This window comes from Nematolebias whitei, chromosome 3 (genome assembly GCF_014905685.2).
Source record: "Nematolebias whitei isolate Nwh7 chromosome 3, NemWhi1, whole genome shotgun sequence".
NCBI lineage: Eukaryota > Metazoa > Chordata > Actinopteri > Cyprinodontiformes > Rivulidae > Nematolebias > Nematolebias whitei.
This window is the reverse complement of record NC_056500.1, coordinates 17,329,742-17,344,347: the sequence shown is the minus strand read 5'-3', so window position 1 is coordinate 17,344,347 and position 14,606 is coordinate 17,329,742. Positions and strand designations below refer to the sequence as shown.

Genomic DNA, 14,606 nt, shown 5'->3' with positions numbered 1-14,606 from the left:
TGGACTAGATTTATGTGGATGAACCCACAGTAGAAAACCACAAGCTGGTTGTCAATGACAGATGTGTTTCTACAAAACACATACCACATGGCATTGTTCATGTTGGCCTATTATGACAAATCACTTACCAGAATGGTAATCTAAAATATGAAAGTCTGAAAACATTTTAAACCATAAATGAACTTAGTACTGTTATGTACCCTCAAAGACCATCAAACCTAGGAGACACATGTGTAAAACTTTTTTATTTTTTTTAAAATGAGCAGATAAAATGTTATCAGTCATATCAGAGAAGTCTTTCATTACCTGTTGCATCGGTGACTAATAAGCAGCACCTGTTCATCCCTTAGTCTGACTAAGTCTCCACTGGTTTCCCAGGATAATGTGATTTATCATACATGTTTTCTAATGACTCACTCGACTGGATTAAGAAGAGGCTTTTATCTGTTCATTATTGGAAAAATGTTTCACATTTTATTCCAAGACAGAAACTCCACACATCAGATTAAAAAAATCCTTATATATATTCATACTTCCTTTTAAAAATAAAAGCCTATAGCATTCTTTGAAGGAATGCATATTGTCCGTTGTCTTTTATGCCAGAGATCTAAACTAAAACCATCTTATGCTGCTGAGAAGGGACAAAGTTCTGGCACATGCTCTGCAATATTGTGAAATCTTGCACAGTTTTACTTATTGAATGTGTTCAGGATGACTGCTGATACCACAACAAATTTAGCTCAGTGTTTGTAAAACTGACTGAGTTATATCCAATTCTATACTGGCTTATCTTGAATTGGTGTGACTCCAAATATTAATCAGTTTTAGACGTACAAGCAAGGATTCGTTTTGAGGAATTTAATTCACATCTGTCCACTGGTTCATGAGATATTTTTCTAACAGACAGACAGGATTGACACCAATGGCCAGTGTTTTAAGCAAAACCAGTCTGCAATGTGCAGTCTAGAGGCATGTGTTGTACTTTGTATATAAAGTTCAGCAACTACCACACCAAAGTTGTGTCTGAAATTTGTAAAACTGGCTGAGTTATCGCTATTTTTGTATAGGTTGCTTTGCTGTGGCAGCCATCTTGAATGTGGCTGACTCCAAAAGTTAATCAATTGTAGATGCACATCATATGTTTATTTCCTGGCAGTTTCATCAATATCCGTCATATTTTGCTAACACGGCAAACAAACACACAAGACAGACAAAAATATTGCCATTGTCTTTGGTGGTGAGCAACGATGAAACAAATTGAACTGTTAGAAGAAGATTCAAGCCTTCAATTACATCCATTACAAGTTTTCTACTTTTTCATGCATTCCTGTTTAGTTGTTGTACTGTGCTGCACTTTATTTAGACCCATCCAAAACTTTTGATACTGCAGATCATGACATCTTATGCCATAAGTGCTGCTGTTCGACATATTGTTTTTATGCTACTAGTGCTCAGTGTATATTTAGTTGATGTTTTTCTTAGTTCATATCTTAGATCTTATTACTGTTTTTATTTTATATTTTATTGCTGGATGTAACTGGGACCCTGTGTAAACAATTTCGTTCCACCACATGTACCACATGGGGTGCGAATGGCAAATAAACAACCTTGAATCCTTGAATAAGCTCTCAGATATCAGTTTCTCAGATCACACTGTTGGTTGGTTTCTAACTATCTCTCAGGTCAGAGGCAACGTGTACAACACAATGGTACTTTGTCTAGCAATTTAATGGTCACTAATGGTGTTCCACAAGGCTCAGTTTTAGGACCTACTTACCCTTTTTACAATTTATGTAAGTAATATAGGCCAAAACATTCCTGAAGCCTCTTTGCATCTCTATGCTGATGATACAATCGTTTATTGTTGAGCAAACACGGTTGCCAAGGTTTTCCATCTTCTACAGTCTACATGCGACCTCATTCAGTCAGACTTGTTCCATCTCAAACTGGTGCTAAATGCTGATAAAACCAAGGGGATGTTGTTTTCAGGCAGAAAGTTGGTGTCAGCCGTTCTTCCTCATATCTCATCCATGAATGGTGTTCCCATTGAGTTTATGGATTCTTGGGGATTTTAATTGATACATATCTTTTAAGCCCCATATTGTAACATACTGAAATTGAAAGTGGGTTTCTTTTTCAGAATCAGATCTTGTTAAAGTCTGAACACCAGAAAATGGCTCGCAGCTGTCACTTTCTTACCAGCTATCGATTATGGTAATATTATTCATATGAATGTCCCTGCCAGCTCCTTGCAGATGTTGGAGGTGGTCTACCATGGAGCGCTAAGGTTCATAATTGGTTGTAACTACCGTATCCATCACTGCACTCTATACTCAATGATAAGTTGGCCATCCTTATCTACAATCTCTCCTTGGTCTGCTGCCTTCTTATATCTCCTTCCAACATCTCACATCGTTAGTGCAGTTACAGCGTGCACTCTCAGGCCGTCATTACCTGCAGTGTTCCTTCAGTGTGAACTGAACTTGGTAAAAAGGCTTTTTCCTACTCTTCTCCTGTAACACTTTGCAACAAGATGTGAAGCTGTCCACTTTGATTTCTTTAAAGGATTTTAAACATTTGATAAGGTCAGCAGAAAAATCAAAGCAAAATGTTCTTGTTTTTAGTATTAAATTTTGTTTTACATTGCACTTTGATATTATAGTTTTTAATGACTTTCATTGTTTTATTGTACTTGTTGTCTGTCTGAACCAGGTGTCTCTTGAAAATGAGTCCTTGAGACTACATGTATAAATAAAGGTTAAATAATAATAAATAAATAAATAACCTGACCAATTAATGTCTGAACATTCAAAGAATTAGGAACAAGTGGCTTGAACAAACGTAACAAGCGAGAAATGTGTAAAAATGACCAGGTACAAGACAGAAAATGAATGACAAATAGCCAAAGTCCAAAAAATAAAACTAGTCAAAAAACGGGCAAAGTTTCTCCAACTCTACCGGGTGTGACGCTAACCGGAAGTGACGACAACAAAAGGTTTAACTTTTAAATATTTACGCTTTAGTAACATCTCTGACGCCCATATCTTTACAGTCGTCTTCTAAACGAAAAGTTCCGGTAGGCACGCGTTTTAAAGTGGATTTATTGGCGTGAACTGGGACGAGTTTGACCTCCCATGCCGTGATGCACTTCCTTTTTGCCATCTTGTGGAGGGGTTGAGCGGCAGGCAGGAGTTAGCTGCCCGTTAGCTCACCGCCGCTTCGAGAAAGTGGTTTTCTGTCAGCTCGCTGCCCACACGACGACAGGCAAACTTCTCCGACTTTGTGTCACTCCCCCTTCGTCTTCTGCTGGACTAATGTTTCATTTTTGGATACAGCTGCTGAGTTTGTTTACATCGCGATGGCGCATATGCTCCTCCAGAAGCAGGGGAAACTAGCCGACTCCAGCTACCTGTGCTAACTTGGTGAGCATTGAAACACACTCGCTCCTGAGAGATCGCCTCGGACTAAAAACGAGATGAGCAGTATGGAAATGTACTGTGACGGTACGTCTCTTTATCTCGTTTCTCAGCTGTGAATTGCTTCGCGAAGACATTGTGAGTTCAGCGTTTGCATCTGGACGGACGTAAGCCCAATCTTGAACGATGTCGAAAATGGCAGGGAAGAAGAAAAGTTGTTTCCAGATCACGAGTGTCACGCAGGCTCAGGTGGGTGCGAGCTGCGTCCCCGACGACACGGAGAGTCTGGACGATCCGGACGAGTCCCGGACTGAGGACGTGTCATCGGAAACGTTCGACGTGTGTCGGGTCGACCAGGGGGTGTGTGATCGGAGCTCACCGGAGGAAGCCCTCAACAATGGTGGCGAGTATCAGGAGGGACAGCTGCCTTACACAGGACCTGTAAACGGAACTCTCTGTTATAAAAGTGCACCTACTGGTTATGTCACCCCACATAATGTAGGGGGAAGTGTTCCTGTTCCAAGCTCCAACACGGTCCCTGCAGCCTCTGTGGCTCCCACAGCTCCCAGCAATAGTTGTAGTTCCCGGTTTAGAGTAATTAAACTTGACCATGGTACTGGAGAGCCCTTCAGACGGGGCAGGTGGACATGTACTGAGTTCTATGAGAAAGATTCAGATTCAAGTGTTAATCGAACTGTGGACAGCATAAAGCCGACTGTAACCCTCGATCAAAGTATAGACCGGGACAGTGGATTAGGAGCCACTATTATGTCTGTAGTCAATAACAGTGCGTTTTCTGCACAGGCTTTTGAAATTTCCACTGATAGTGGCTACTCGGTCTCTGTAGGACATCCTACCCACTCCCACACTTCAGATCCTTCACAGCAAGGGTACATCTTTTCTCCTCAGATTGGAAGTGGAGCAAGTGCCTTCCAGCCTATCGGGTTCACAGCTGCAGCATCACAGCAAACCAAACAGGCTCAGGTCAATATGCAGCCCGTTACTCCCCAAAACTTCTTCTCCAGCAGCCTCAATGGTGTCCACCAAGGTGCCATTATTACCCCTGCCTCACAGTCCCAGCAGTTTGCTTATTCTAATCATCCGACTGGCTTCTCCTCTGGTCACCCAGACTATTATCAGCAACACTTTGGGTTAAACATAACATCCTCATCTGTGGGGTCTTCAGCCAGCCGGGTGTCCTCACCTCCATTCACACCTGATCCAGGAATACAAGGGCTGGTCGGACAAGCAGGCCCAGCCCAGGGTCTTTTAAAACAACAAACTGGCATGGCACCAGTCGGTATCCTATCCCCTGCCCTTCCAGGACTCACACAGCAGCAATCTGTCAACCAGACTCAGCCTTCAGGAGGGTTAGGCATTGCCGCTGCACCCTCAGCAACCACCACCTCCTCCTACAGTGGTGGCCAGAACGTGCCTGCCGCAGTGCCCAGTACAACCAACATAACTCTGGGTGTGTCGAGTCAGGTGCCCAGCACAGGACACATCCAGCTCCAAGGAGCTCATGGGGGAATCACAACAAGCCTTGGCCCTGACTTCAGTAACCAGGCAGAAGATTGTAGGCAAAACTCTGATGTCCTACCTCACCACAGTGCCAGTGCAGTAACTGGAAGTGACGGTGTAAAGTCTCCTGTTAGCGACGGTTTCAACCTGCCCACCCCCACTGTCACCAGCCTTTTTAACATCCAGATACCCCTGGACGAGGATGAAGACAGGTAGGTTATAATGCAGGAATTACTGGTGATAATTCCCCACTCTGATCTGTAATACTGTATTACAAAATGAACGTCTCTTTCTCTGGGTAGATCATGAAAAATGAGTTTATGTGCAGCTGTGATAGACTGATGAACGTGTTAAGAATGTTTGCCCTCATACTAAACATTCCTCTTCATTGATGTGGACATTTAGAGAATGCATCTCCCTTCAGCACTGCCCACATTAAAAAAAGCTAAAACTGGTTTTGCACAAAATATGTTAGCATGAAGTGTTTCCCCATTTTATTGGTTTTTATGTATAATTTCAGAAGATAAGGCTATCGGAGTCAGAACAGAGCTGATTAAGAGGAGGAATATATATTTTCATTTACACTTTATTTATACAGGTAATCTCATTGAGTCACGAGAACTCGTTTTCAAAAAAGACCGGTTTTTGGGAGCAGATGGTGAGGGTGAAGGGCCTTGCTCAGGGGCCCAGGGTGGGGCAAATTAGGGTGGAGGCAGGTGTGCGTGTTTTACCTTTATTTAACACCCACATTTTGAAGTTGACGGCACCAGGAGTTGAACCTGTGACTTTCCGATCATAGGTCCATCTTCTCTAACCTCTGCGCCAACACTCCCCCATAGGAATTATTGAGTTTTGTCATGAATGAGAATATTAGACACTTTATCTCAACATCTCCGCCTTTTTGGGCTTTAAATAAGCCCATGGGTTGAGTACAATACACAAACTAGCTGGCATTTGTTGCTGGGAATAAATCCACTAACATAAAGAAGGTGGCTTTCATTTTTCATCCAGGAGACATAGTTAACATACTCGCATCGGGCAGTTTTCCCTGCCTTCCAACTTTAAACCTCATAAATACAGACTTGCCTATGGTACTCTCCTAATGTACACACTCTGGTTTCGAGTCTGTCAAACGGCCCTCACAGAGCTCGAGCTAAAATGTTGCAACACTCAAGCAGCGAGACGTGCTGCTGGAGTCTAGGTGATGTTTGAGCCAAGAATAACCTAAATGAGAGCTGGCGTCCAAGCACGTGCGTAGTCTGGTCCCGTATTTATATAAGCCTCAGTATTTGTCAGTGTGCTTTGTTCTGTGCTCGTTATAATCCAGTCAGAGTGGGAGGTTTTATTTGTAATATTAAAAGTCTTAGTTCTGATTTTTATTTTCAGACAAACAAGCAAACGTTGATTGAACGGTGTTGGTGGGAGAACATAGTTTGTAATGATCCTTATTTTGTGATAAGAAAAGCCACTGGTTGTTTTCAAGTCCATTCCTCAGGGTAAGGGTGTGTTTGTGTAGATTTGAGCTAAGTGAAGTAAACAGTGACTCAATGTGTTAATTTTCACGATTCCAGTAGCAGGACTGGCAGACTGCACCTGAACACGTACCACATGCACATACACACACCTACATGAACAATAGCTGGCCTGTAATCTACCCCATGACAACAGAGATGGGCAGACTGAATCAGCAGGACGCTGGCTGCTTCTGCTCCTGCCCACAGGACTATCAGTGTTGAAGCCCCTTATGACCTGTTGTCTACCAGGGAAGAGTAACTCCTCTTCTTGTTCCCTGTATTCTACCTAGTTTGTCGAAGTAAAACTCACACCTAGGATTTTTTATTTCAGTTAGTTGTCTAAATTATCCAGTGTAAGAAAAAAGGTTGCAATGACATAACATGATTTAACCTTATTTTTTTGTTATCCACCTGGATGATTGAGCTTACAACCCTTTTTATGAACCTTTGGCCTTGGTTGTCCTCAGCAATGAAGGCTACCTATGGACAGATCTAGTTGGCAGACCATAGACTGAGGAAGTCCTTTGGATGGGGGACAAAAAATTAAATTTTCACTTAAAGAAACTGGTCCAGATGACACAGATGTAACCTTTTTTTCTTATCCAGTGTAAGTTATTCAGATCATATCAACAGGATAAAAGTAACATATTTACTAATGTCAATATTAGGCTATACATTTGAGGTTTCTTATTGAACAAACATGCTATTTAGGAGACTGTGGCTTTTGTGAACTTTTGAGAAATTTTTATTAGTTTATTTTGGTTCAGTTTATAGTTTAGCTAGTAGTGACGTACAAAAAAATGGTTAAATCATCATGTCATCCGGAAAAGTTTCTTTTTTTTGGAAGAAACGTTTCATCTTTCATCCGAAAGACTTCATCAGTCTGAGGCCTGCCATCTCAGATCTGTCTTATAAATAGCCCATCCTTGATGTGTTTCAAGCCAGCCCTTTGTGGAATTCAAAGAAAATAGCTTTACACATGCAAAAAAAGGGGTACCATCCATCCAAAACGATTAGTCATCATGCATAACAATTAGGGATGCACAATATTAACGGCATGGTATCGGCCGATATTAGCGTTAAAGTTCAATATCGGACATCGGCCATTCCATTAAAATAATTTGCCGATATAAAAGGTGCTGTTTTTGCCTGCAGCGGCAGCGCAACGCGATGACGTCACGGCAGAAAGGAAAATTCAAAATAACGGCGGTGTGGAAGTTTTATTTTTTGTTGGTGAGGATGTCTGATTCCGAATATTTATGGACTACATCGTCCGCAGTTGGAGATATTTTCCTGACGTAACGTTACCCGAGTTACAAGCCGTCATTTGCGACGTCATTGAGAAGCTAATAGCTGATAGCACGACTTGTTGGGTGAATTTTACCACAGACATTTGGACATTGTGTTAGCCCCGTTAGCATGGTTAGTCTTACGGCACAATGGATAGACAAAAACTTTTAACTTAAAAAGGCTGTCCTTCATGCACAGGAGTGCAGAGGATCCCACACTGCAGCTAGAACAAGCCTCCACAAGTGAGACAGCATCACAGGTGACTAATGCTAATAAATAACATTTAACACTTTTCATTTAATATAAGTTAAAGTGCTATGCATATCATATGGCTGTTACTGGATATATGTCACCAGCTCTTACAGCTTTTGCACAATTTTTGTAGCAAATAAACCTAAATAAGAGGCTATGTTCTGACAAAGGAACGTATATAAAATATCGGCATCGGTTATCGGCCGAATAAGTTGTAACATATCGGATATCGGCCAAAAATCCAATATCGTGCATCCCTAATAACAATCAAATGTTTTAGGCCAGATGGCCAATTTGCTACTCTCAGAAACAGCCCGAGGACAACCGAGGCCAAAGTGGTTCAGTAGTGAAGTAGTTTTCGCTAACTGTAACCCTTGTCCTGGGGATTGTTTTCCAGCGTCCATTACATAGCACATTTTCTAAACTCTGTCCAAAATGCAATAAAACATGAATACATTATAAGTTTGGGTTGCAGTAGCTCAGCGATCAGGTGTGCTGTCTTTTTTTCCTTTATTGTAGATGGTTGTTATATTTTTGCTACTTTTTATGATGAAATCTCTGAATTTGAATAGAAAACCTCAAAATTTTAGGCGAGCTTTTGGAACCCAAAGGCAAGTTGGCAGCCATAGCCTTAATTTTAAACTTCATTCAGTTATAATTAAAATGCCTTGTTAAGTCGTAACCTTATAGTAAATGTCTTACAGTACCAAACATATATCAAAGAACACACCCGTACATGACTTGACATGGAATTTTAAACTTTCTCCTCTTCTTGGCATGGGAGCATTGTTCTGTGTACAAACTCTCTGAGGGTTCTGCTCCCAAGTTTCATTGTTCTGTTTTGAATTAGAGTTCATCACAAAAGTGGAACAATGCATCGTGGGGGTGGAGTTGTGAGATAACAATGATTTCTCTTCATCTTGAAATGGTTAGCGTTTGTGCTCAGCACACCCTGTTGCTGCCAAGTAAAGTGGTGAAGCTGCCCCTGGGCCAAATTGGTTTTCATTAATCGGAGCACTTGGCCTCCAGTTTGATTAAATTTTTTCTTGGGTAGACCACCCTCCTATTTACTGCCTCAGTAAGAAATGATGATTAGTAGTTCATAAGTGATTATTTTCCCATGTAAATGTTGTGACTCACTTATATAGCAGGATAAGAAGCAAATTACATGTAAGAAAAAAAAGTCTTGTTTTATTTTAGAGAAGAATGAGCTTAGTAATTAACAATAATTTGTCACAAATGAGTATAGATTGATCATTAGTAACTTGTGCACCAGTTCTGTATTAATGATACTAATATATAATAATACATGCCATAAATTTACATTACCATGTGTTTTTTGTATACCAGAATAACTGAATGCCATATAATGGTTCCTAGGCTTCACACTTTTTGGCAGATTTTTTTTACTTGATGTATTTTTTTTTCTCCTGTGACCTTTCTCTTTTACTAAAGTACATAATTTTCAGTGACACTAATGAAAAGAACATTCACCTTGTGCAAATTTGACATGTTCCAAGCTGCTGTAGCATGCAAAGCTTTTATAATTACCAGATAGATTGCTTTTATATTTGTCTGCACTTTAGACCTTTTTTGCTTTTAAATAATTTTGTGCTACCTGTACATGACTGATGTTCCTATATTGTATTAATGTTTTTATTTATTTTTTTTTATTTTAACTTATTGAATATATTATATATATATATATCACTATAATTAAATTAATTTTGGTTTATTCGTATAACGTCAAGTCACAACAGAAGTCATCTCAGGGCACTGAACAGAAACATTCATACATAAAAATAACAAGTTAACATTATTTATCTGAGGAGCAGACTGCTTTGAGTTTAACTCCATCGTAGAACTCTCATCTTGAGCAAGCATGAAGGCGACAGTGGAAAGAAAAACTCCCTCATGAGGAAGAAACCTCCAGCAGAACCAGGCTCAGGACAAGCAGCCATCTGCTTTGACCGGCTGGGTTTGAGAGGAACAGATACACAATGGCAGGTCCAGAATCACATGTTAAGATAGAAATAGTATAGAATGAAAACTATTCAATTTTTACAAATCATTTAAGGAAATGAGGTCAATATGTCCTCTAGTAGTCTAATCTTAAGGCAGCATAACAAGCCAACCCTAATTATAGGATTTATCAAATATTATATTACTACAATATAATATAATGAGAGACTGGTTCTTGTTAAAATTTATCCTTAGGTTGTAAAATCTTACAACATCCAACTCTAATAAGACATTTTGCTAATTCTAAGCAGTTTTGACTCCTACATTTAACTTGAGTATTGTTAGTGGCTAAACCTAACTAAAAAAGGAATTGTACTAAATGAATTTGACAGGCGTTGTTACAAGTTGTTACAAATTATGACAGGGTTTATTTTGTTTCATGAAGAAACAGCAGTCTTTGTGTTGGAAACACTCGTCTGCGTCATTTTTCAGGACGTGGACAAATGACTAATATGGTCATTTAGGTAGGACTTATTGAATATGTTAACAATATCTCTATCTTAAGAACACATAGCTTTAGTCACTAAAGCCTTTGCCACTCCTGAGATTTTGTGACACTGGCACACCACAATAGATAGTTGCACTACCTTAGTTTGAGTAGCATGATTAGGGAATGATGGGCCGCACTTCAGTGGAAAAAAACATTTTTATCTACAATAATTTCAAATATAAAACCAAAGAACATTTTAAACTTTTTACACATAATTTTGTGTCACAAAAGCTGCTCAGACCAGCCTGTTACACTTTAATTTTTTTGTGTTTAAGTTAACTGCACAAAGTTAAATCAGAATGATAAATAGTTGGCAGAACGTTCTTTCAGTCTGCCACGACTTAGTGGCAGACTGAAAGAACGGCTTAGGGTGGCTGTGGCTGAGTGGTTAGAGCAGTCGTCCTCCAATGCATGCGCTGGGGGTTCGATTCCACCAGCAGTCACATGCTGAAGTGTCCCTGCGCAAGACACTCGGATGTGTGTCGCATCGGTGTATGACTGTGATAAAACACTGATTATTCTTTGTATAGATACAGTAGTGCACTGTATGAATGGGTAATTGAGGGCACAGATTGTAGTGTAAAGCACTTTGAGTATCTTGACAAGATAGAAAGGCGCTTTATATCGGTAAGTACAGTCCATTTATCATTTAGTCATAGCAACGTAACAAGCTGTGTCAAAGGGTTAGGAAATATAGGACAGCGTAAGTTTTTCTTCTTCTTCTCTTTATGGTGGTTTTGAACCAGTGACACTGTAGTCAGAAGCATGTAGTTAGTTTTTGGTACATGAAAAGACAGTCCTTATCAGCAATGAACTTGGGTCAACGAAAAGAATTAAACCAGCTGCCAAATATGCAGAACTCCTCTGACTTATCAGCTAGCCTGCATGTGACATCACTGCAGGGTTGAGGAAACTTTGACGGATAATAGTCATACACAGTTTCAATGTTAAAACACTTGCAGTTTACTGAAACTGCTGGTCAACAGCAAAGTGAGATTTCACATTGCTGGAAATTATGAGTTGTTGAAACTCCCCCACTCAGTAGTTCAGAAAAAGGTGCCATCCATTTGATGAGTACTAATTAAACTTTCAGTTCAGGTGAACACAAAAGCCAACCTTTAATGCTGACAACAGTCATTTTGAAAACAGGTGCCAACAAAAATTAGCTAATGGATGGATTTAAGATTAGTATGTGTTTTTATTGTTAAGTGTTAATTATTCTTCGCTGACTATAATCTCTGTGATAGGTAGTATTTTACTTGTCAGTTTAGTGAATGGCTTGAAGGACAGGAAAATATTTAGTACATTTTGTCCTAACCAAACGATGTTTTCGCAATGCTTCTACGCATATCTGTGAAGTGCATTGAGAGATGTTTGACATCACTTTGATGCTGTGACCCGAGGCCCAGCTTAAAGTTTCTTCCACTGTTACATTTGTTCAACCCTAAATTTAAGGGCAAATGCCGATTTGTGTTCTCCGTACAGTTTTCAAGAACAAATTGTGCTGTACTAGTAAAAGTATTTTCCGATCATTATTATCCCAAACAAGATTTTTATTATTTTTACTTTTGCTGTACACAGTGGAATGAGAAACCTCCGTTTGAAATATCTGTCCACCCTGAACTTTTAAAGACATTTTACTTGGATAAATTACAAACCGGATTCCAAAAAAGTTGGGACACTAAACAAATTGTGAATAAAAACTGAATGCTATGATGTGGAGGTGCCAACATCTAATATTTTATTCAGAATAGAACAGAAATCACAGATCAAAAGTTTAAACTGAGAGAATGTATCATTTTAAGGGAAAAATCTGTTGTTTCCAAATTTCATGGTGTCAACAAATCCCAAAAAAGTTGGGACAAGTCCATTTTTACCACTGTGTGGCATCCCCCCTTCTTCTTACAACACTCAACAGACGTCTGGGGACAGAGGAGACCAGTTTCTCAAGTTTAGAAATAGGAATGCTCTCCCATTCTTGTCTAATACAGGCCTCTAACTGTTCAATCGTCTTGGGCCTTCTTTGTCGCACCTTCCACTTTATGATGCGCCAAATGTTCTCTATAGGTGAAAGATCTGGACTGCAGGCTGGCCATTTCAGTACCCGGATCCTTCTCCTACGTAGCCATGATGTTGTGATTGCTGCAGAATGTGGTCTGGCATTATTGTGTTGAAAAATGCAGGATCTTCCCTGAAAGTGATGACGTCTAGATGGGAGCACGTTGTTCTAGAACCTGAACATAGTTCTCTGCATTAATGGTGCCTTTCCAGACATGCAAGCTGCCCATGCCACAAGCACTCATGCAACCCCATACCATCAGTGATGCAGGCTTCTGAACGGAGTGTTGATAACAACTTGGGTTATCCTTGTCCTCTCTGGTCCAGATGACATGGCGTCCCAGTGTTCCATAAAGAACTTCAAACCGTGACTCAGCTTACCACAGAACAGTTTTCCATTTTGCCACACTCCATTTTAAATGACCCCTGGTCGAGTGCAAACGTCTGAGCTTGTGGAGCTTGCTTAGAAATGGCTTCCTCTTTGCACTGTAGAGTTTCAGCTGGCAACGGCGGATGACACGGTGGATTGTGTTCACTGACAATGCTTTCTGGAAGTATTCCTGAGCCCATTCTGTTATTTCCTTGACAGTGGCATTCCTGTTTGAGGTGCAGTGACGTTTAAGGGCCCGGAGATCACGAGCATCCAGTAGAGTTTTACGGCCTTGACCCTTACGCACAGCGATTGTTCCAGATTCTCTGAATCTTTTGATGATGTTATGCACGGTTGATGATGATAACTTAAAAGTCTGCTATTTTACGCTGGGTAACACCATTCTGGTATTGCTGCACTATCTTTCTGCGCAACAATGGTGGAATTGGTGATCCTCTTACCATCTTGGCTTCTGAGAGACACTGACACTCTGAGAAGCTCTTTTTATACCCAATCATGTTGTCAATTGACCTGATTAGTGTTAATTGGTCTTCCAGCTGTTGGTTATATGCTCAATTTCCTTTTTCCAGCCACTTATTGCTACTTGTCCCAACTTTTTTGGGATTTGTTGACACTGTGAAATTTTGAATCAACATATTTTTCCTTTAAAATGTTACATCTACTCAGATTAAACTTTTGATCTGTCATCTATGTTATATTACGAATAAAATATTGACATTTGCCATCTCCACATCATTGCATTCAGTTTTTATTCACAATTTGTTTAGTGCCCCAACTTTTTTGGAATCCGGTTTGTACATTTTTTTTTTGTTTTATTACATTTTCATGGCTTAGCAACCCTACTCTTCTCATTTGTACACAAATATAAGTTTTGTTATATTTTGTTGCAGCCGTTTTCATACAAGGCAATTTTATTTCTCTTAAAATTTTCTCGAGTACAGTTTTTCATCTTGCATGCTAGCTAGGTTTTTGTTTCTGTGTTTCATAAAAGCAATATAATCTTTGCTGCTTATGTTTTGCACCTTGTACTTGTCCTGTGTACCACTGCTGCTAGTAAGAGAACATCAGGGTGATTATTGTTAGCACAGAGTGGTCGCTGTGTTTTCTTGTGGATACAAGACACCAAGGCCATTGGTGAGGTGGATGAGGTGGAAGAAGCATCGTTCTCCGTAGCTTTCAAGATGGTTAAACAGAAAGCAGCTGATTCATCCACAAGTTCTAGGAGCTCCGTTTGGTGAAGCTGTCTGTTGCTAGCAGGTTTAGCTCTATGATTTTTACAATTTTAGTCCCAGTGCACAGCATGTATCAAATTAGGCATTTCCAAGAAACCCTGTTATAACTGTTTTGGACAGATGTTTTTTTTTCTAACTTAAATATTGTATTATCGCTGTTTCACAGATCACTGGGACCGTCCACCTCCTTCTCTCCCTTTATTCCAGTTCTTATATCTGTTAACACTCCTTTTAGTCAACATTGCAAACTGCAATTGCAGTATATTGTTTTCATTTCATGTTGTGTTTTCTTGTTAAGTATTAAAGGATTTATTTTATTTTTTTTTAAATTAGAAACCTGTTTGTTCTAGGTTTGCTCTTTGCTTGTGGTAAAAAAGTTACCGGGAAGGTGTTGGGCAATCGGCAACATTTTTTGTTGCA

The 14,606-nt window shown here is 39.9% G+C and overlaps 1 protein-coding gene across 1 annotated transcript in view; it reads left to right on the top strand.

Annotated features, from left to right (window-relative positions):
- The first annotated feature begins 3,171 nt into the window (after positions 1-3,171).
- The window catches only part of LOC119430612 (TSC22 domain family protein 2-like), a 44,091-nt gene continuing 32,656 nt past the window's right edge, over positions 3,172-14,606 (top strand). Inside the window, exon 1 of the mRNA XM_037698047.1 lies at positions 3,172-5,149. Coding sequence (XP_037553975.1) covers positions 3,603-5,149 — 1,547 coding nt within the window. The 5' untranslated portion in view covers positions 3,172-3,602. The remainder of the gene's footprint in view (positions 5,150-14,606) is intronic.